The 22245-nt window shown below is 39.3% G+C and overlaps 1 protein-coding gene across 8 annotated transcripts in view; it reads left to right on the top strand.

The window, feature by feature from the left end:
- NEXN (nexilin F-actin binding protein) overlaps window positions 1-22245 on the top strand; it is a 53439-nt gene that overhangs the window by 29737 nt on the left and 1457 nt on the right. For 4 of the 8 annotated variants that reach the window (XM_005542957.4, XM_005542954.4, XM_045368462.3 and 1 more), the window contains 7 exons: window positions 4345-4386; window positions 5562-5759; window positions 5860-6036; window positions 8836-9024; window positions 12460-12657; window positions 15652-15873; window positions 21846-22031. In XM_005542957.4, the coding sequence (XP_005543014.2) occupies window positions 4345-4386; window positions 5562-5759; window positions 5860-6036; window positions 8836-9024; window positions 12460-12657; window positions 15652-15873; window positions 21846-22031 (1212 nt within the window). The remainder of the gene's footprint in view (window positions 1-4344; window positions 4387-5561; window positions 5760-5859; window positions 6037-8835; window positions 9025-12459; window positions 12658-15651; window positions 15874-21845; window positions 22032-22245) is intronic. The other 4 variants (XM_074003215.1, XM_005542956.4, XM_065533315.1 and 1 more) reach the window with 3 other exon arrangements.

The raw sequence follows: 22245 nt of genomic DNA, 5'->3' as shown, positions 1-22245 counted from the left end.
GTTTCCATTACCTTTCTGAAAAAGAAAAGTGACGATGAAAGCAAAGCATATGCCATACTTACTAAAGAAATGTATTTACCCTGGATTTGCAAAGGGGGTACAGGTATTGGGTAAATACAGCAGTTCCAAATGGGAGAAATTGTCCAAAACAAAGGGGTTATAGGGCCCATGCAAGTCTGAAATCCAGCAGGGTAGCCTTTTTTTTTTTTTTTTTTTTTTTTTTGGAGACAGTTTCGCTCTTGTCGCCCAGGCTGGAGTGCAGTGGTGTAATCTTGGCTCACTACAACCTCCACCTGCCAGCTTGAAGCAATTCTCCTGTCTCAGCCTCCTGAGTAGCAGGGGTTACAGGTGCCCACCACCACACCTGGCTAATTTTTGTATTTTTAGTGGAGATGGGGTTTCGCCATGTTGGCCAGGTTGGTCTTGAATTCCTGACCTCTGGTGATCTACCTGCCTCAGACTCCCAAAGTGCTGGGATTACAGGCGTGAGTCACTGCACTGGCCTTTTTTTTTTTTTTTTTTTTAATTGAGGCAGAGTCTTGCTCTGTCACCCAGGCTGGAGTTCAGTGGCAAAATCTCGACTCACTGCAACCTCTGCCCCCCGGGTTCAAGTGATTATCCTGCCTCAGCCTCCCGAGTAGCTGGGACTACAGGCACATGCCACCACTCCCAGCTAATTTTTTTGTATTTTTAGTAGAGACAGGGTTTCACCATGTTGGCCAGGCTGGTCTTGAACTCCTGATCTCAGATGATCTGCCCACCTTAGCCTCCCAAAGTAATTATAGGCATGAGCCACTGTGCCCAGCCTAGTAATTTTATCTTGTAAATATGTAAAGTTTAATTTTCAAATCTAATTAAGTACATTTTCCACTCCACTCTAATATAATTTAATGTATCTTTGAATATAAGGAGTAGGCCGGGCGCGGTGGCTCAAGCCTGTAATCCCAGCACTTTGGGAGGCCGAGACAGGCGGATCACGAGGTCAGGAAATCGAGACCATCCTGGCTAACACGGTGAAACCCCGTCTCTACTAAAAAATACAAAAAACTAGCCGGGCGAGGTGGCGGGTGCCTGTAGTCCCAGCTACTCGGGAGGCTGAGCCAGGAGAATGGCGTGAACCCGGGGGTGGAGCTTGCAGTGAGCTGAGATCTGGCCACTGCACTCCAGCTTGGGCAACAGAGCGAGACTCCGTCTCAAAAAAAAAAAAAAAAAAGAATATAAGGAGTAAAGTATGGCATAGGTAGTCAAGAAGAGTTTGAATGTTTGTTTGTAAAATTTATTTGTATAAATCCATATGCAAGAATGCCATAAAAAGGATTCCTGAGTCAGGGGGTAGCTGAATGCCTTGGTGACCTACAAGATTTGGAGATTCTAGGATCTTACAATGAATTAAAAATGAGAGCTAGACATGGTGACTCATGCCTGTAATCCCAGCACCTTGGGAGGCTGAGGCAGGAGGACTGCTTGAGCCCAGGAGTTTGAGGATGCAGTGAGCTATGATCATTCCACTGCACTTCCACCCAGCAACCGAGAGACCTTGTCTCTTAAAAAAAAAAAAAAAAAAAAAGATGGTAGCGGGGTGGGTAGGGATTAATAGTAGATATAGTGGATGTTAGAATCAATTTGGGGAAGAAACTTGATTTGATATTATCTGTTCATCTTTGAGGATACCCTGATGAGCAAAGTTAAAGTTCATCAGCTTAGAAAAAAGAGAAGTTACTTTTGAGGGAAAAGAAGGAGATGTTGAAAAGAAGAAGAGAAGGAAGCTGATATGGGAAGAAGCAAAAGGAGTTTCATTTTTTATAAAGCAAAAGAAATAGGAAGCGGCTCTTCAATGTTGTCTTCTGAAAGTCAACACTGTGACTGAACTTCTGAATATCTTGTCTCTGTGAATATACTGACACCATGGCTACTTAGACAGATTTATCTTTTTCCTTGTTTGTTGGAAAAAAAAAAGTATGCTCCAGTGTTTTCTCGTTTTGGTAATGGTTTAAAGTGAGCAAAGAAGAAAGCAAAAAAGATCTTCAAACATACTTTAACATACTTTATTATTTTACCATAAGCTAATAGAGATTGGGGAAGCAGGCTGGGTAACAATATAGTGAGACCTCAGCTCTTAAAAACAGACAGACAAACAACTTAGCCAGGAGGTGGTGGTGGGTGCCTATAGTCCCAGCTACTTGGGAGGCTAAAGTGGGAGGATTGCTTGAACCCAGGAGGTTCATGATCAGGCCACTGCACCAAAAGCAAACAACAACAACAACAACAACAACACAAAAAACCTGGGTTTGGGAAGGTTGTAGCAGCAGCAGCAACAATAAAAGAAAGTTGAGTTAATAAATTTAGTATTTCTCTTTTCTATATTCTCAATGTCTGGCTTTTCACCGTATCTCCTGGATCTTTTCATTTTTATTATTTTTTTAAGACAGAGTCTTGCTCTGTTGCCCAGGCTGGAGTGCAGTGGTGCAATCACAGCTCATTGCATCCTCAACCTTCTGGGCTCAAGCAATTCTCCTACCTCAGCCTCCTAAGTAGCTGGGACTACAGATGCATGCCACCATGCTTGGCTAATTTTTAAAAAACTTCTTGGCCAGGTGTGGTGGCTCACACCTGTAATACCAGCACTTTGGGAGGCCGAAGCAGGTGGATTGCTTGAGCCCAGGAGCTCAAGGTCAGCCTGAGCAATATAGTAAAACCCTGTCACTACAAAAATTAAAAAAAAATAGTGAGCATGGTGGCGCATGTCTGCAGTCCCAGCTACTTGGGAGGCTGCGGTGGGAGGATGATCACTTCAGCTCGGGAGGCGAAGGTTGTAGTGAGCCAAGGTTGCACCACTGTACTCAAGCCTGGGCAACACAGCAAGACCCTGCTGTCTCTACAAAAAAAATCTACCAAAAAATTTTTTTTGTAGAGATGGGGTCTCACTTTGTTGCCCAGGCTCATCTCAAACTCCTGGGCTCAAGAGATCCTCCCACCTTGGCCTCTCAAAGTTAGGGGAATACAGGCATGAACCACCATGTCCAGCCTCCTGGAGCTTTTTATTGAGAGATTAACATGATTTATACAAGAGTTGTCAGTATTCTTTTAGGAAGAGAAGTCTTTCTTTTTTTTTTTTGAGCCATTGTGCCTGGCCGAGCTCTCACTTTTTAAATGAGGAGCTTTCCTACTTTGACCTAGTCAAAATATAGAGAAAAGATGACTATCAGAATTATTTTCCCTTCTAAACTATTCTATCCCAGCTGGGCACGCTGGCTCATGCCTGTAATCCCAGCACTTTGGGAGGCTGAGGTGGGCGGATCACTTGAGGTCAGGAGTTCGAGACCAGCCTGGCCAACATGGTGAAACCCTGTCTCTACTAAACATACAGAAATTAGCCAGGCGTCATGGTGTGCACCTGTAGTCCCAGCTACTCAGGAGGCTGAGGCCGGAGAATTGCTTGAACCCAGCATGCAGAAGTTGCAGTGACCTGAGACTATGCCACTACACTCCAGCCCGGGTGACAGCATGAGACTCTGTCTCAAAAAAAATAAACTAGCCTACATCTTTCACTGCACTGTTATTGTATCAGTTTTATTTTTGCCCTATACTTATGTTGTAAAATATAATCATGACAAGTATTAGATTGCTAATGGATAGGTTTTCCTTTTGATGGGGCAGTGACAAAGAATGGAGAAGTGTTTCTATGTGTCTTGGTTTAAATTGCTAATTAAATTAATAATTGCTGCTTGTAAGCTCAACAGATTGGTCATAAGAGTTTGGTCTGTTATTCAGTTTCTGGGTTACAAAGGTAGGCTTTGTCTCAATTTTTTCTGTTTTTCTTTCTTTTTTCTCTTGAAACAGGGTCTCACTCTGTCACCCACACTGGAGTGCAGTGGCTTGAACATGGCTCACTGCAGCCTTAACCTCCTGGGCTCAAGTGATCCTCCTGCCTCAGCCTCCAGAGTAGCTGGGACCACAGGTGCATGCCACCATGCCCAGCTAATTTTTGTGCTTTTTGTAGAGAAGGGATCTCGCCATGTTGCCCAAGCTGGTCTTGAACTCTTGGGCTCAAGTGATCTGCCCACCTCGGCTTCCCAAAGTGCTGGGATTACAGGCATGAGCCACCTCGCCCAGCCTGATTGTTTTCTTAATATGTCGTTTTCTGGATATTGATATTGATATCAATATGCAACAACAAATATAAAGGACATATTTGGCTAATTTGAAACAACATAAACATATTTCAAAAATTATAAATTTGAAAATTTACTATAAGTCACAACTAAATTACTTTCCAGTTGTATGTTTAAAAGCAAAAAGTAGAAATCTGATGTAATGTAATGATATGAAATTCTCATTCAATAGATTGAGGACATAAACAATACGGGAACTGAATCAGCATCAGAGGTAAACAGACATTTCCTTTAATGAAACATTCACCTAAAATTATCTGATTCACAAATTATCTTTTAGTATAAGAAAAAATTAAAAGGGCTTTTATTATTTTTATTATAAATATAGAAATAACAAAAAAGTATGTTTTGCAAAGCAAGAGCATACTTTTGCACTTTCAAACACTATAGCTTAGTGTTTCAAAGAAAAGTATGTTTTGTTTTGCTTTCATAGTTAGGTTAGAAAGACAAACTTATTAGTCTCAGTTTGAGATACTCTGCCAAGACAATGTATTTTTTGAACTGTTACTAACAGCTGAGATTACTGAACGCTAACATTTATAAAAAGGCAATTTTATTTTCATCATTTGTCTTCTTTCCTTAGAGTTCCTGAGAGTTTATGTTTTGGTTTTTATATAATAGTGTAGAGTGCAGTATCTGTTACCATGAAGAAATGTTCAACAACCACAAAAATTTTAGTCATCCCTTTCATCTAACAGAATAAGTTAAAAATCTTTCAATTTGATGGTGTGCCTAAAACTACAGCCCATAAATTGGGAGCAATTTTATCTCAGGACCATGTGTTTCATTTCATAACTCTTCTTAGTTTTTAAAAAAGTCAGAGGCAACAATAGATTATATGATTAAAATGAATTAAATAATAGCTTAATACAATCAAATACCAGAGAGTTTTATCTATAATATATATGTTTAATAAATCACTTGGAAAAACTGTGTTTTTTTCTCACTAAATACTAGTTTCATTCAGTATTTAAAAGCTTAGAGATAAAAATCATATGAAGAAATTTTTTTTGTTTAAACTGAATCTGTCCACCATCAAATTGATTTACAGTACATTCACATGCACATTTTGTGGATTAGTGCACAAATAGCTTAATTCAGGCAATGCCACTGCAGTTTCGTTATCTTAACAGCTGTATTAACTCCATCTTCTAGGAAATAGAATGCTTCTTGAACCTCATCAGCAATGGATTTCACTAAGATTAACTCACAATGCACAAATAATTTAGAGTAGGAGATGTTTAATAATAATCTGTAAAAAGTAATTGTTTGTTCTTCATAATAACATTGATGACAATGTAATGGAATTCACTTTTTATGGAGGTAAAGTCCCATGAAACCCAATTTTGATTAAGAAGAAATATGCTAATTATTCATTTTATAAAATAGGAAGGAGATGATTCACTACTTATAACTGTGGTACCTGTTAAATCATATAAAACATCTGGAAAAATGAAAAAGAATTTTGAGGATCTAGAAAAAGAACGTGAAGAGAAAGAAAGGATCAAGTATGAGGAAGATAAAAGAGTAAGATATGATGAACAACGACGATCTCTCAAGGAAGCAAAGTGTCTTTCATTAGTTATGGTAAGTTTTTTTTGTTTGTTTTTTAAGAAACAAATCAAGGCAGTTTAAGTTAGCATTTTCCTTTATGAATAAAAGGTGGGTTTTCATAATGTTTTCTTAGGATGATGAACTAGAAAGTGAAGCAAAAAAAGAATCACTTTCTCCTGGAAAATTGAAACTAACTTTTGAAGAACTGGAGCGACAAAGACAAGAAAACCGAAAGAAGCAAGCTGAAGAGGAAGCAAGGAAACGTTTAGAAGAAGAGAAGCGTGCTTTTGAAGAAGCAAGGCGGCAAATGGTAAATCTACATATTTAAACCTTACAATTAATATTAATGAAGTTAGCTGGCTTTAGATAAGGTTCATTACTATAAATTCAAAGAGATTTTACATATAGAAGGGCTGATTTTCCAGTTGTATAGATATTCCATATATAAAATGTGTCTAGGCCAGGCATGGTGGCTCACGCCTGTAATTCCCAGCACTTTGGGAGGCCAAGGTGGGTAGATCACCTGAGGTTGGGAGTTTGAAACCAGCCTGGGCAACATTGTGAAATCCCATCTCTACTAAAAATACAAAAATTAGCTGACTGTGGTGGCGCACACCTGTAATCCCAGCTACTTGGGAGGCTAAGGCACAAGAATCACTTGAACCCAGGCAATGGAGGTTGCAGTGAGCCAAGATTGCACCATTGTACTCCAGCCTGGATAACAAAGTGAGACTGTCTCAAAAAAAAAATCCATACTGTTTTCCAGTTTCCACTCTGGGGCATTTTACCCAATATGCTTTAAATTTTTATTTTTATAAATTGTTATTAATATATAAGTATGCAAAATAATTACTCAATGAACCTGGTTTCCTTCATCTGTTAGTTCAATCTGCAATGTACTTAGTGACATGGGTGCAGGACTGATTATAAGTGTAAACTTGTCCTCAGCAGTCCAGTTTTTCAAGTGTTTGAACATATCAGAATAATAGTTTACAGTGGAATACACAGTTTGCCCTATTAAGTGTATGTGTGTGTGTATTTGTGTGCATGCCTCTGCGTGTGTGTGTGTGTGTGTGTGTGTGTGTAGTGTGGTGGTTAAGAGCATGGATTGTAGAGCCGGATTGTCTAGATTCAGATATCAGTCATTTACTAACTGTGTAACCATGGACAACTGTTTTAATCTCTCGCTGTGTTAATTAATTAAATCTCTCTCTTAGTTTCTTGATTTTTAAAATTTTTTTATTTTTTTATTTTTATTATTATTATTATTTTTGAGACGGAGTCTCACTCTGTCGCCCAGGGTGGAGTGTAATGGCCGGATCTCAGCTCACTGCAAGCTCCGCCTCCCGGGTTTAGGCCATTCTCCTGCCTCAGCCTCCCGAGTAGCTGGGACTACAGGCGCCCACCACCTCGCCCGGCTAGTTTTTTGTATTTTTTTAGTAGAGACGGGGTTTCACCGTGTTAGCCAGGATGGTCTTGATTTCCTGACCTCGTGATCCGCCCGTCTCGGCCTCCCAAAGTGCTGGGATTACAGGCTTGAGCCACCGCGCCCGGCCAGTTTCTTGATTTTTAAAACGGTAAAAATGAAAGCGCTTTCTTCTTTTTTTTTAACTTCCACAATGACTTGGATTTTTAAAAATGCCTATTTCTTAAATGGTTAAATGAGTTAATATCTAGGAAGCACTTAAAATGGTGTTTGTTACATATACAGTAGTTCTTCGAAAATGTTAAGTATTATTATGGTATTAATAGATTTATCAATAAAAAGTAAAATTGAAATAAGAATACACTGATTCATTTTAAGATTTAAAAATGGGCCAGGCATGGTGGCTCATGCCTGTAATCTCAGCACTTTGGGAGGCCGAGGCAGGCAGATCCCTTGAGCCCAGGAGTTTGAGACCAGCCTGAGCAACATGTGGAAACCATGTTTCTACAAAAACAAATACAAAAATTAGTCAGGTGTGGTGGCACAGACCTGTAGTCCAAGCTCCCCAGGTGCTGAGGTGAGAAGATTGCTTGAGCCTGGGAAATCAAGGCTATGGTGAACTATGAATGAGCCACTGGATTCTAGCCTGGGTGACAGAGTGAGACCTTGTCTCAAAAAAAAAAAAAGGATCTAAAAATGGAATATTTGTAATTTTAAAGTTACAGAAATTTCTTGATCAGCTTGCTTGAATGATGTTCTAGTAATTATATATATAAAAATTTAATTTTCTAGACATTTATTTGAAAATGTTATTACTCTTGGGTATAGCTGCATAGTATCTACACATTTTAGATATTTCTGGTGGTCAACTTAATAAAGAAATAGTATTATTAAATAATGCATTTCAATGGATATTATAGTAAATTTAATAATAAATTAAAACTTTAATGATAAAATCATAAAGCTGGAATTTTATATAAAATAGTTCTAGATAATAATCTTTTATCTGGTTAGTATGAGGCACCATAGTTCACAGTAAAAAAAAAAAAACTACAAAGATTACAAAATGAGAACCTTATTTTACTACCAAAGAGATACTGTGTAGATATACTTGAACCCCAATGATAGCACACACATACACATTTTATATTTGTTCTGGGAAAGTTAATACTCAACAGTAACCCCTCACTGAAGCCTCAACCTACTGGGCCCAAGGGATCCTCCCACCTCAGCTTCTCGAGTAGCTGGGACTACGGGCACACACCACCACAATGGCTATAATGTGTTTTCTGGTTTTTAGTAGAGACGAGGTCTTGCTCTGTTGCCCAGGCTGGTCTTGAACTCCTGGGCTCAAGCGATCCTCCTGCCTCCTAAAGTTCTGGAATTACAGGCGTGAGCCGCCACAACACCTGGCTAAAAATGTTTTAATATTCAAATTTATCTATAGAAATTTGACTTTCTTGAGAAGTTTTATTTAACCTGAGTACATCTTTATATGGAATTTCTCCAAACTTGAATATTTTATCATATAAGACATTAAAAAGGAAGAGGATTTTGGTCAAGTATATTAAGGGCATTCAAACAGTCCTATGTGAAGTGGCTAATTCTGTGCCTTTTGTTTGATAATTCATTCCTTTTTCTGATGAATCTCAATTCTTAGTAATGAACTGTTTATTTTGTTAGGTAAATGAAGAAGAGGAAAACCAAGACACAGCAAAAATTTTTAAAGGGTACCGCCCTGGTAAACTCAAACTCAGTTTTGAAGAAATAGAAAGGCAAAGAAGAGAAGATGAAAAAAGGAAAGCAGAAGAAGAAGCCAGAAGGAGAATAGAGGAAGAAAAGAAGGCATTTGCTGAAGCAAGGAGAAACATGGTAAGACAGAAGCTAACTGGAGAATGCTATTAGAATTCACCTTTGAGAATATATTAATAGAATCATTAGACTTTAGAGAATACCCTATTATTTCTGGAATCTGTGCCAAGAGTAGAAATGGCAAATGTATTTTGAAGTCTCCCAACTGGTGGAATAACACCAGTTGATTGAAGGTATTTGCTTCAGTTTAGTGTTCAGAAGATTCTGATTTAAATTGCCACACTTGGCACAAAGGATGGAATATTATGTCCCTTCTCTGGGAAAACATGTTTTCCAGAACTAAGTATCCAAGGAAGAAGAAGAAGTAGGGAGTTTCCTCCCCTAACTTTTCCTTTCTTCCTCTCCATTCTTTCCCCACCTCCTTCCCACACTCCCTTTCCCCCTCCTTCATTCCTTTATTTCCTTCCTTTCCTTCTTTATTTTCAGTTTTCATCCCACCCACTATATATTAAATGACCTGAGTCATTTAATCAGAATTATTTCTCTCTCCAAAATGCTCACTCATCACTCCTGGAAATTGATACCTAACTTAACTGTCACAAGGTTATGACTGTACTTCCTATACCAGTTTTATGTTTGTGCAATGTACAGTTATCTGACAAACAATTTTCAAGCAATTTGAGACTTGAGCCCTGCATCTCCTTCTTGATACATTATAATTGGCTTTGGTGATATCATAAGCTGGTTTTCTTCCTCAATATGGGTGAGCATCAGACACATATGTCCAAGTGTTTATTTGGCTTTATCGCCCACACAGATACTCAAATCAGAAACTTGGAAGCCTGAAACACTTCTATCTTCTTATTCATGCCTGACGTCCAACCAGTCACTAAGTCTCATTTATTCTGCCTCCTAAATCACTCTAAAATCTGTCAGTTTCCCCCCCATTTTCCACTGCCACTACTATAATCCAAGTTACTGTTACAATTTGCCTGGGACCAACTCCTAATTAACTTGTTATCTTACCTGTAACCTATTCTTTCCTGCAAAGCCAGGAGTGAGCTTTAAAAAGAAATTTTGATTGTGTTTTGTTACAGTTTTGCTTAATATTTTCACACTTTTCTTAAGTAAAAATCCAAAAACTTCTAAAACAAATTTCTTTATAGTCTTGCTCTTGTATAATTGCTCCCGTTTCATTTCTTGATCCTTCCTTAATCTGCTCTTTGTTCCAAATATGCTAAATTTGTTTGTATTTCTTCAAAGTGAGACTCTCTCAGCCTTCACACTGCCTGAAAGATGTCCCTCACTCCTTTCCCTGTGCTCTGCTAATTCCAATTCATAACTTTCCATTTCCTCTGGAAAGCCTTTCCTGATAATAAACACCTTCTTCCATGAATTCTTACAGCATTTAGTACTCTTCTATCGTAGCGCTAATCCTGTATTGTTATCACTTATGGCTGTCTTTTCCACTCCATGAGGCCAAGACTGTTCATCAAACATGTGGCACAATGCCTAGCATAACAGACCTCCAGTAAATGTTGATGGAACAAGTGATATTGAAATCTTGCATGCAGTAGGTAATCCCTGATTCATAAATGGTTTCTACATAGAAATCCTACAGACGTTGTGAATGCACTTAATTGTTGGAGAATAAGCAGGTTTAGAAGTGGTAGAAGAGAAGTAACTGTGAAGATTACAAGACCTAGTCCTCGGGGCAGATTTGTAGGCCAAAACTGCCTTTTTATCATGATTCACTAGTGGAAAAAAATGCAGGGGAGAAAACTGCGTTAAAACAAAACCAAGTTTCCTAAACACATTTCTAAAGAGAAAGAAAAACTTCCTTTTACATTTATATTATTTTCTTATCCACAAATAAGTATTGTAATTTATCCAGGAGTAAGTATTGTGATTTCATACTATAGCTTAGTTCATGCATATATAAAATTTAAAAATTTCAGGCAGTCTTTGAATTGTAAACCACTTAAACATTGTTTCTGAGTTGAAATAGTTCTGTGGTAAAGCCTGGATTGCCTTGATAAAACTTGGAGCAAATGAATAATACCCCTTGTCTCATTCTCCTATGTCTATTTCAACCACAGGGTCACAGTTCAGGCCAGAGGGTTATGTTATACCATGCCTGGTCTATAAACTTTTTTTTTTTTTTTTTGAGATGGAGTCTCGCTCTGTCACCCAGGCTGGAGTGCAATGGTGTGATCTCGGCTCACTGCACCTTCCACCTCCCAGGTTCAAGTGATTCTCCTGCCTTAGCCTCCCTAGTAGCTGGGATTACAGGCACCCACCACCACACCCGGCTAATTTTTGTATTTTTAGTAGAGACAGGGTTTCACCATGTTGGTCAGGCTGGTCTCGAACTCCTGACTTCATGATCCACCTGCCTTGGCCTTGCAAAGTGCTGGGATTACAGGCGTGAGCCACTGTGCCTGGCCTATAATCTTATTAGAAAGATTTTGAAGTTTGAATCCCAGCTTTGCCACATAGCATTTGTGTTGACTTTAGACAATTACTTTTCAGTGCCTCAGTTTCCTTGTCTGTAAAATGAGGATATTGGTAACTACTTCATAGGGTTATAGGATTAAATAAATTAATACATGTAAAGTGCTTATAACTGTACTTGGCAGCTCTCAGTATTATCTATTATTATTTCTTTAAAATTAGCCCAACAGCAAATAAACAATAAACTCATAGCACTAAGAATGATTTTTGCCTGATTATGAAGAGATCATGACTGGTTATCTAATTCATTCAGACAAAATCATGATTAACTTAAATGCTTTAATTACCAAAATGGAGAGCCATTTTAATCCAATTAAAAATGTTCTCAAATTAGGAAATCTTAATGTCTAATTCAAAGTACTCATGATATGAATAAAGTATTTTTTGTCTTCATTGTGATAGAGAATAGATGGTTACCATTTCCTGGTAACCTGATAGTTACAAAATACCTCAGTCTTACATTTTCCAATAATTCTTCCCATTTATTTATTTATTTATTTTTGAACACTGTGTTGAGAATTCCTTGTTTGCTGTTAAGTCCCCTTGTTTTTTGTTCAGTGTGAAACCTGTTTAAGAAATCTGGCTGGGCATGGTGGCTCACGCCTGTAATCCCAGCACTTTTGGAGGCCAAGGCGGGCAGATCACCTCAGGTCAGGAGTTCAAGACCAGCCTGACCAACATGGAGAAACCCTGTCTCTACTAAAAATACAAAATTAGCCAGGCGTGGTGGCGCATGCCTGTAATCCCAGCTACTCGGGAGGCTGAAGCAGGAGAACTGCTTGAATCTGGGAGGCGGAGGTTGCGGTGAGCTAAGATTGCACCATTGCACTCCAGCCTGGGCAATAAGATTGAAACTCTGTCTCAAAAAACAAAAACCAAAATTAAAATCAAACAGTAAAGAAATCCCAGTTTCTTCAAGAAATAGTCCCTTTTTAGTGTGTATAATTCTGGCCAGAGTGATAAAAGAATTATTTTAAATAGGTAGTAGATGATGACTCCCCAGAGATGTATAAGACAGTCTCTCAAGAATCTCTTACACCGGGAAAACTGGAAATTAATTTTGAAGAATTATTAAAACAAAAAATGGAAGAAGAAAAACGACGAACAGAGGAAGAACGGAAGCATAAGTTAGAAATGGAGAAACAAGAATTTGAACAACTGAGACAGGAAATGGGAGAGGTAAGATTTTAAGAAATATCTATTTATATTACCCATATTTATTAACTAAATATTTTACTTATATCACCTTATAATAACTTTGTATTATTATTCACCTTTACGATAGTCGGCATACTACTATGAGGTGCTTACATGGTACAGGTGTCTGCACAATTATGTGTACTTTCTAGTCTGCTTTAACTACTCCTTCCTTGCTAGTTTAATAAAAAAGTATCGAGGTTTGCAAGGGACTGAGCTATTACTATTTATTTATATAGTTCATAAATATGCATATTTATATTCAATACATATATGTAGACTATACAGTGCCAGCTTCATGGGCATGCACCTTGTGCACTCACAAGACTCCATGTTCAGAAGGCCCTGCATTTGGGGTTTAATGTTGAGGTTGCTGTCTTGAAATTCTTTTTTGTGGTGTGAACATGGCTCACTGCAGCATTGACCTCCCGTGCTCAAGTGATCCTCATGTCTCAGCCTTCTGTGTAGCTGGGACTTTAGGTGCACGCAGCACCATGTCTGGCTAATTTTTAATTGTTTTTTCTTTTTTTGAGATGGAGTCTTGCTCTGTCGACCAGGTTGGAGTGCAATGGCACAATCTCAGTTCATTGCAACCTCCACCTCCCAGGTTCAAGCAATTCTCCTGCCTCAGCCTCCCGAGTGGCTGGGATTACAGGCATGTGCCACGATGCCTGGCTAACTTTTGCATTTTTAGTAGAGACGGGTTTCACCATGTCGGCCAGGCTGATCTCGAACTCCTGACTTCAGGTGATCCGCCCACCTTGGCCTCCCAAAGTGCTGGGATTACAGGTGTGAGCCACTGTGCCCAGCACTTTTTTGTTTTTTGTTTTTTTTTTTTTGAGACGGAGGCTCGCTCTGTCGCCCAGGCTGGAGTGTAGTGGCACGATCTTGGCTCACTGCAAGCTCCGCCTCCCGGGTTCACGCCATTCTCCTGCCTCAGCCTCTGGAGTAGCTGGGACTACAGGCGCCTGCCACCAGGCCCGGCTAATTTTTTGTAATTTTTGGTAGAGATGGTGTTTCACCGTGTTAGCCAGGATGGTCTCCATCTCCTGACCTCCTGATCCACCCGCCTCAGCTTCCCAAAGTGCTGGGATTACAGGCGTGAGCCACCGCGCCGGGCCTTTTTTTTTTTTCTCTAAAGATGGGGTGATCGCACTTTGTTGCCCAGGCTGGTTTCCAACTCCTGGCAAGCGATCCTCCCACCTGAGCCTCCCACAGTTCTGGGATTACAGCCATTAGCCATCATGCCCAGCCACTGTCTTGAAATTCTTAATTTTACCTTTGAATTTGTGTGTTGTATATAAGTGAAAGCTGATTGGACAATGAAGCATGCCCTTTATAGCTTTTGCTTACTAAGGCTTCACGCCGCCTTCCTGCCTCCCTGGAATGGGTTTTCATCAGCCCCCTTCCCAAGGCCCTGCCTAACCTTCTTCCCTCTTGGGACTCTGCTGCTATCCCTCTGGGTGGCCCGGGTTGCGTGGGCAGCAGAAGAGAAAGGTAGAATTGGGGCCTGTATTCAGCATCAGCCTTGGTCCCTGCCAGGGACCAGGACACACACATGAACAGGGTCGGGGTCTAACATGTAGCCTCATGACTTGGACTGGCAATGGTATGGCATGTTTGGCAGGCACCTTGGTGGGGTCCTCTCACCAACTTATGACCTAGGAACCGAGTGAGTTCCTACACAGAGGTTGCAATCTCTTGGAAGGTGCCCGTTTTTTATGGGTTGGGGCAGTGGGCACGTGGGAAGGGAAGTTTTACTTCTCTGCACCAGGTGTGGCTGGCAAATTATCTAGCGGACCCTGAGAATATAAATATAAATGTATAAATAAATACCAGGAATGTGCTGTAGGAAACTATTCCAAGGTCTAGGTTTCTTATGAGTCGTGTATTTTCACCCCACATAGTCTAAAAAGTGGAAATAGTATAAAGGAACGTTTTCTCTTACCCCTTGGTTAAGAAATTAAGCTTCATGTCATAACATCCCAGACTGTGACACCCTCTGCCTCTACCTTTTAAAACTCTGCCTAGAACTTTAGGTCTTCTACAGGAAAAGTATACCAGGAATACCTGTAGTATTTTACCATTCCATATGGTGGTATTAGGGTTTGATAAATATTACAAAGGACTAGTAATAATAAATTGTGAAAAGTCAGGGGAAAGAAATCTGAACAAAAGAACAAGATGGGCCGGGCATGGTGGCTCACGCCTGTAATCCCAGCACGTTGGGAGGCTGAGGTGGGTAGATCACGAGGTCAGGAGATCGAGACCATCCCGGCTAACATGGTAAAACCTCGTCTCAATTAAAAAAATACAAAAAATTAGCTGGGCCTGGTGGCAGACGCCTGTGGTCTCAGCTATTCGGGAGGCTGAGGCAGGAGAATGGTGTGAACCTGGGAGGCGGAACTTGCAGTAAGCCGAGATTGTGCCACTGCACTCCAGCCTCGGTCTCCCAAAGTGCTGGGATTACAGGCATGAGCCACTGCACCCGGCTTACTGTTCTTTCAATTATTTTTTTGGCTTCCCCTAACAAAGACATTCCTGCAACTCCTAGGAAAAGCTAATTTTGTCATGAATATTTTAGTTTTAGCAGGTTATCAAGGGATGTCAGAGGATTTTAACCATATTCCCTGATGCGAATAGTATTTTAAGTAGAATGTTTTCAATAATGCCTTAAATTTGTAGCACCATTTTGAGTTAGTAAATTTGGACACTGCATTTAGAGAAGAGGTTAAGCTGTATTTTTGGTTTCAAATAAGAAATAGTACACATTTTTTTGGATGGTTTATTGTACAAACTAGTATGCTGATATTCAAAATTTTTTTTTTTTCTGGAGTCACGCATGGTGGCATGTGCCTGTAGTCCCAGCTCCTTGGGAAGCTGAGGCAGGAGGATTGCTTAAACACAGGAATTCAAGGCCAGCCTGGGCAACATGAGACTAAAACAGCAGCAAAAAACTTATTTTTTTTTTTGAAGGAAGAGGAAGAAAATGAAACATTTGGATTGAGCAGAGAATATGAAGAACTGATCAAACTAAAAAGGAGTGGCTCTATTCAAGCTAAAAACCTAAAAAGCAAGTTTGAAAAAATTGGACAGTTGTCTGAAAAAGAAATACAGAAAAAAATAGAAGAAGAGCGAGCAAGAAGGAGAGCAATTGACCTTGAAATTAAAGCGCGAGAAGCAGAAAATTTTCATGAGGTATATTATCCTTATATTTAACATAGTTATGATACAGTAATAATAAATTTAACAGAAGTAACACTGGCTTTGAAATAAGTTTTAGTACTTAAAATTAATCATTGGTGTATACAGTAATCTGGGAAGTAAATAGCAAAAACACATGTAGATCTTAGACTTTCAAAGACTAGCATTGTTTCAAAATCACCTTTATCAGTGTTAAAACCTGTAGTGAATGTCAAATGGTTCACGCTAGCAAAAATGTTCAGAAGTATTTTTTGGCTGGGCGTGGTGGCTCATGCCTATAATCCCAGCACTCTGGGAGGCCAAGAAGGGAGGATCACATGATCCAGGAGTTCTAGGCTAGCCTGGGCAACATAGTGAAACCCCATCTCTACAAAAAAATTATACAACTAAAATAATGTTTTTTGGCATATGTTTTAGTTGAGTCAGTAGAACTAGTGTATATTCAAGTTAAACTCCATATTATTAATACTTTATTTTTTAGATGAAACCCATAAAGTCTAATACTTGCTCAAAGTTACAGCAGTAATTCAGTGTGGAAGAGCCTAAATGAGAATTCTGATGACATGAATTTGAATTACCTTCAAACATAAAATAAAGAGGCAATCACTGACCTGTAATAGCCCTTCTAGCTTAAGGACTATTTCTGTGATTATGAATACTGGTTTAAATGAGATCTAGAAATTTTTTTTCTGCCAGCATTCCTATAATGTTTAACAGAATTTAACCTATATTCTAGAAATATATTTTGATCATTTAGCTAGCAAAACAGATATGGGAATTTGGGAGCGCCTTCAGAGGAGACTGGATAAAAGGATAGAACGAAGAAACTGTGTGCCAATTATTGGGACTATAAGCAATTCATTATTATTGAGGCATGCACGAGTGCAAAGGACAGCAAAAGATAATGAAGATGCAAGCATAATTGAGATGATCATGGAGTCTTAGATGCCATGTGAAGGGATTCTTAAAACATGGATATTGGCAGGGCACAGTGGCTCACACTTGTAGTCCCAGCACTTTGGGAGGCCGAGGTGGGTGTGTCACTTGAGTCATTTGAAGGCCAGCCTGGGCAACATGGCAAAACCCTGTCTCTACAGAAATATAAAAATTAGCTGGGCATAATGATGGGTGCCTATCTGTACAAAAAACACAAAAAAATTATCCGAGCTTGGTGATGTATGCCTGTAGTTCCAGCTACTTGGGAGGCTGAGGTGGGAGGATTGATTGAGCCTGGGTGGTTGAGGCTGTAGTGAACTGTGATTACACCACTGCACTCCAGCCTGGGTGTCAGAGCAAGACCCTGTCTCTAAAACAACAAAGCATGGATATTGTCAGATATTGTCTATATAGCTAGATCATGCTGAAGCTATGTGGTCTTAGATACATACATTAAAAAATCATTCGAGGCCAGGCGAGGTAGCTCACGCCTGTAATTCCAAGCACTTTGGGAGGCCGAGGAGGGTGGATCACCTGAGGTCAAGAGTTCAAGACCAGCCTGGCCAACATGGTGAAACCCTGTCTCTACAGAAATACAAAAATTAGCTTGGCATAATGATGGGTGCCTATAATCCCAGCTACTAGGGAGGCTGAGGCAGGAGTATGGCTTGAACCCGGGAGGTGGAGACTGCAGTGAGCCGAGATTGCACCACTGCACACTCCAGCCTTGGCGACAGAGTGAGACTCTGTCTGAAATAAATAAATAATTTGAATGACTACTATGTTCCAGGGACTGCTTTGGACATAAGACATCAGTAACTAAACTTATAGTCCCTGTTCATATAGTGTTTAGAATCTAATACATGGGTTGGGGCTCGGGAGGGGTGGAAAACAATTATCAGGTGGTTAACAAATGAAAGCTATGAAGATTAATAAAGCAGAGTAAGAGAAATAAGAGTATGTGTTACTGTTTTGTAAAGGGTGGTCAGAGAAGGCCTGGGGATTTGAACTAGGGCTGCGATGGAAAGGACAAGTAAGTATGCAGGAGTCAAAACTGGCAGGACTTGGGGATGGTGATGGAGAGGAAGAAAGAGGAAGGAATAGTGAGAGTATATAGTAACAATATGGGAAACCAGACTAGTTTGGAAGAGGCCTCATAAGCTATTTGAGACAAATGGAGATGCTGTGAAACATCAACCAATTTGAAATGCACCTAAGTTTGTGTGACATACAAGCCTAAGGCCTAGGTTAGTTGTAGATAAACCTTTTCATCATTGCCAAAAGCAAACACCATTTCTATTTTTTAACATTTAAAAAATTTTGAACATTTTTAACATGTTGGATCTGTTGTTTTGGGGATATATACGTGGATATAACATACCTTGAAGTTGTTCAGTCTACGGCCGGGCGTGGTGGCTCACACCTGTAATCCCAGCACTTTGGGAGGCCGAGGCGGGTGGATCACCAGGTCAGGAGATTGAGACCATCCTGGCCAACATGGTGAAACCCCATCTCTATTAAAAATACAAAAATTAGCTGGGCGTGGTGGCACGGGTCTGTAGTTTCAGCTACTCAGAAGGCTGAGACTGCACTCTAGCCTGGCGATACAGCGAGACTCCGTCTCAAAAAAAAAAAAAAAAAGTTCAGTCTAATGACGTATGACTGAAAAAAATTCTCATTATTGTAAGTACTATAATAGAAGTTATTACAGAATCAAACTGGGTGGAGTCAATATACCTAGGATATGTTTAACAGGGCCAAGGTGACATTTAAGGTGAGTGTGAAGGCTGAATACAAGTTACAAGTAAAGAGGAGAGGCATTCCAGATAGAGGAGAAGCCTTTCAATTAACTCAGAGGTTGTAAAAATGTATTTGGGGAATGGAAAACAGGTTCAAAGGACTACAAGGCAAGGTTCACAGAATAAGTGATAGGATACAAGGTTGTAAAAATAAGTTGTGGCTGGTTAATGAAGGTCTTTTTAAATCTTGCAGAAACTATGATCTGGGAAACAATGTTAATAATCAACTCTTTAGGTCAGAGTAATGAAATATTTAGGTTTATGCAAGAATTCTGGGACCATGGAGGATGAACTGGAAGACAGGCATGAAGTTGGGGCCAAGGGAGAAAAACAGACCTAATTAACAAAACTAGGTTAGACTCTGGTATGGATAGAAGTTAAACAGACAAAAAAGGGTTATAGGTTGCTTTTTGGGCAGTTGGTTACAGAGGGGGCTACCATTACTTCAGGATAACTAGATGATGCTATAGAGAAATCAGGTCTGGGGAGTTGGGGTGAATAGTTTTGGCATGTAAAGTTTGAGCGATATTTGGATAAGGTAAAGGCAGTCTAACAAAGGTCCTGAACTAAGGTGAGAGGGAAGCAGATTCTAACTTTTATGGATAGCAATGGAAAGTACGAGTAGATAAAGCTGCTTAGAAAGTTAATTGTTGAAAGTGAATTAAACCCTGGAGAACATCAACATTTAGTGGATGAATGGCCAAAGATCAGTATTTATAGGTGTAACATGGAAGGTAAAGAAAAGTACAATCAGCATGCACTTACTTCCTTTTGTTACTGGTAGTGAAACCTTAGCAGTCATACCTATACCTACAAAATATGTAGGTAAGAAAAACAAAAATAAGATAGGTGACTTCTTATTTTATTGCTGTTACTCTAGCATACATGGATATGATATTAGGACATGGCTGAACTTTTATACCCCATCAGAATATCTTGAATGGAGTTTCCTCTGGAGGACAATGAAGTCCCTCCTATCATACCTTTCTGGGTTAAAAGTGATTGAACTCGCATTTAAAAACTGGTTAACAGCTGAGCGTGGTGGCTTATGCCTGTAATTCCCAGCACTTTGGGAGGCTGAGGTGGGCGGATCACCTGAGGTCAGGAGTTCGAGACCAGCCTGGCCAACATGGCGAAACACTGTCTCTACTAAAAATACAAAAATTAGCTGGACGTGGTGGCAGACGCCTATGATCCCAGCTACACAGGAGGCTGAGACAGGAGAACAGCTTGAACCCGGGAGGCGGGGGTTGCAGTGAGCCAAGATCATGCCACTGCACTCCAGCCTGGGTGACAGAGCGAGAAATATCAATGTTCAGTGTGTCTTCAAAATGTTTATATTCTGTCAAGGCTCAACTCATTTATATAACCTTACCTAATCAGAGAATTCCATCTCAGCTCCTGTAGCACTTAAACATGCACCCCTCATTTGGTACTTAAATGCCTTATATAACGTTTGAATTTCTAGAGTTTCTAATAAAGTCTACTCCAAAATTATCTTATGCCCCATTGTATCTCAAGGAAAATACACTGCCTAACTGCTGACTTTAACATTCATGGGCTGAGAGCGCCAATGCCCTATAAAGAATGTACCTACAGAGTTCCATTTATATTACTCTCTTAGATTTCTTTCCCAGAAGTATGTTTTAACCTGGCTTTTTAGGAGTTCAAGAAAAGTTGACAATTGTACTTGATTGAAGGACTGCTCATAAATTTTCAGCTCAAGAGAAATTATTTTACTTACTCAAATTTATTTTCTAAATGCAGGTTTGAGGCAGCTAAATGAATAGTTATGAATTTGCACAAACAGGCTAAAATCTGAAAGGCAAGTTATTAACGGGGAGGGACTCAGAATAGCAATTTTTGTACCTGCTGAAATATTCCATCTTAAAGGTTCATTTGGTAAACAACAAAAAAAGTGTATACTGTGAACAAAGAGGTCCTTTTTAAATTTAAGTCTCAGAAGTCTGTTCAGATAAAACTACAGTAAGCAAATCATGGTTTAACATGTATTTTTCTTAGTCTTTCACGTATAATTTTTTTTTAAAAGAAGCTATTCATTCATTCATTCATTAGCAACAACCAGTCAGGCATTATATTTATCAACTGAAGGTAAATAATGGCACAAAAAAGAATCGATGCATCAGGCAGTCCCATGATTTCCCAACATCAAATAAAAAATATAATGCAGAGCCAGAAAAACCATCCAACTTTTTTAACCTCCTACTCCTTTCATCGGAAATGAGAGGTACGAGGTATGAGGTGTGAGGTGCAACACCTCAAACTGAAGTGAAACACCCGAACCAAGATTTTTCTTATATAGACAATTAAACTAGCACTTGTTTCAAATTTCCCTTTAGTTGGATGTGGCAACCTGGAGCAATTTCCTCATAGTACTATGAAATATAAATGGTGAGATTTCCAACTAGATCCACAAATGCCTAGTTAGAAACCAAGTCAACTACAACTGAAGTACTTTAGAAACCATTAATTAACTACCCACATTAACCCCACTCCACCAAAACTGCTCTAAAAGACCTTATCATTACCAAATTATTATTTTCCTAGACACAGTATTTGACAGTTGAGACTATGCTCTTAAATCACTCCCTTGATTATTACCATGGCTTCCAACTCACCCCTCAGATGACATAAACGTATTTTACTTAGTGATTTCCCCATGTTTCAGTCATTGCCTCTTTCAACAGTTGTCTCTGTTAGTTGTAAACACCCTTTCCCTGCCATTTCACCATTAATACATTATTTGGGTGGAATTCACAGGGACGTAGTTCTAAGAAGGGTAAAAAAGGAAAATCATTAAGTGAGAAAGAACAGATTTTCTCCTATTATGTAGTAGGGAATTATGGACTTACGGGAATCAAGGGAGTATTTTTAACAATTATTTAGAATGTATAGTATTCTGACCTTTTTCAATTAAGTGCTATCAAAACCAAGCAGAGTTGGTAGGACAGACGGGCTGGGATCCCAGTGATATTGTTGTCCCAATGTCCCAGTGACATTTGGAGAAAAAGACTATAACTAAGAGAATGCTTCATTAAATATACCTATCACTTTTCCTGAACTGGGGAGTCAGAAAAAATCTGAGTGCCTGCAGTGTAGCCAAAATATGCATTACAAACATGTTAATCATTTTGTGCTTCTAAGCAACAACTTTAGAAACTTTGTTTTTAGAAGGCAAGCAATTGTTAATCTTGGCCCACTTTCTTGCAGGAAGATGATGTTGATGTTAGGCCTGCAAGAAAAAGCGAGGCTCCATTTACTCACAAAGTGAATATGAAAGCTAGATTTGAACAAATGGCTAAGGCAAGAGAAGAAGAAGAACAAAGAAGAATTGAAGAACAAAAGTTACTACGCATGCAGTTTGAACAAAGGGAAATTGATGCAGCACTACAAAAGGTACCAGGCTTACATATCCTTTATTTTCCAAAGATGCCCTCTTAAAACCCATAGTTTTATTTATAATTAGGTGAGTTAAAAAAATGTTTTAATAGCTTTCTTTCAAGTCACTGGAATGTACTGTTAAGTACACTTTGTAGTAGGCATACTTTTATGTTCTTTACTTAAAAAACAAATTTCACTTCAAAATTGTTACTAAATCGCTGCCCTGAAA

The sequence above is a fragment of the Macaca fascicularis genome, chromosome 1, assembly GCF_037993035.2.
Source record: "Macaca fascicularis isolate 582-1 chromosome 1, T2T-MFA8v1.1".
Lineage (NCBI taxonomy): Eukaryota > Metazoa > Chordata > Mammalia > Primates > Cercopithecidae > Macaca > Macaca fascicularis.
This window is presented reverse-complemented; position numbering and strand designations above follow the sequence as displayed.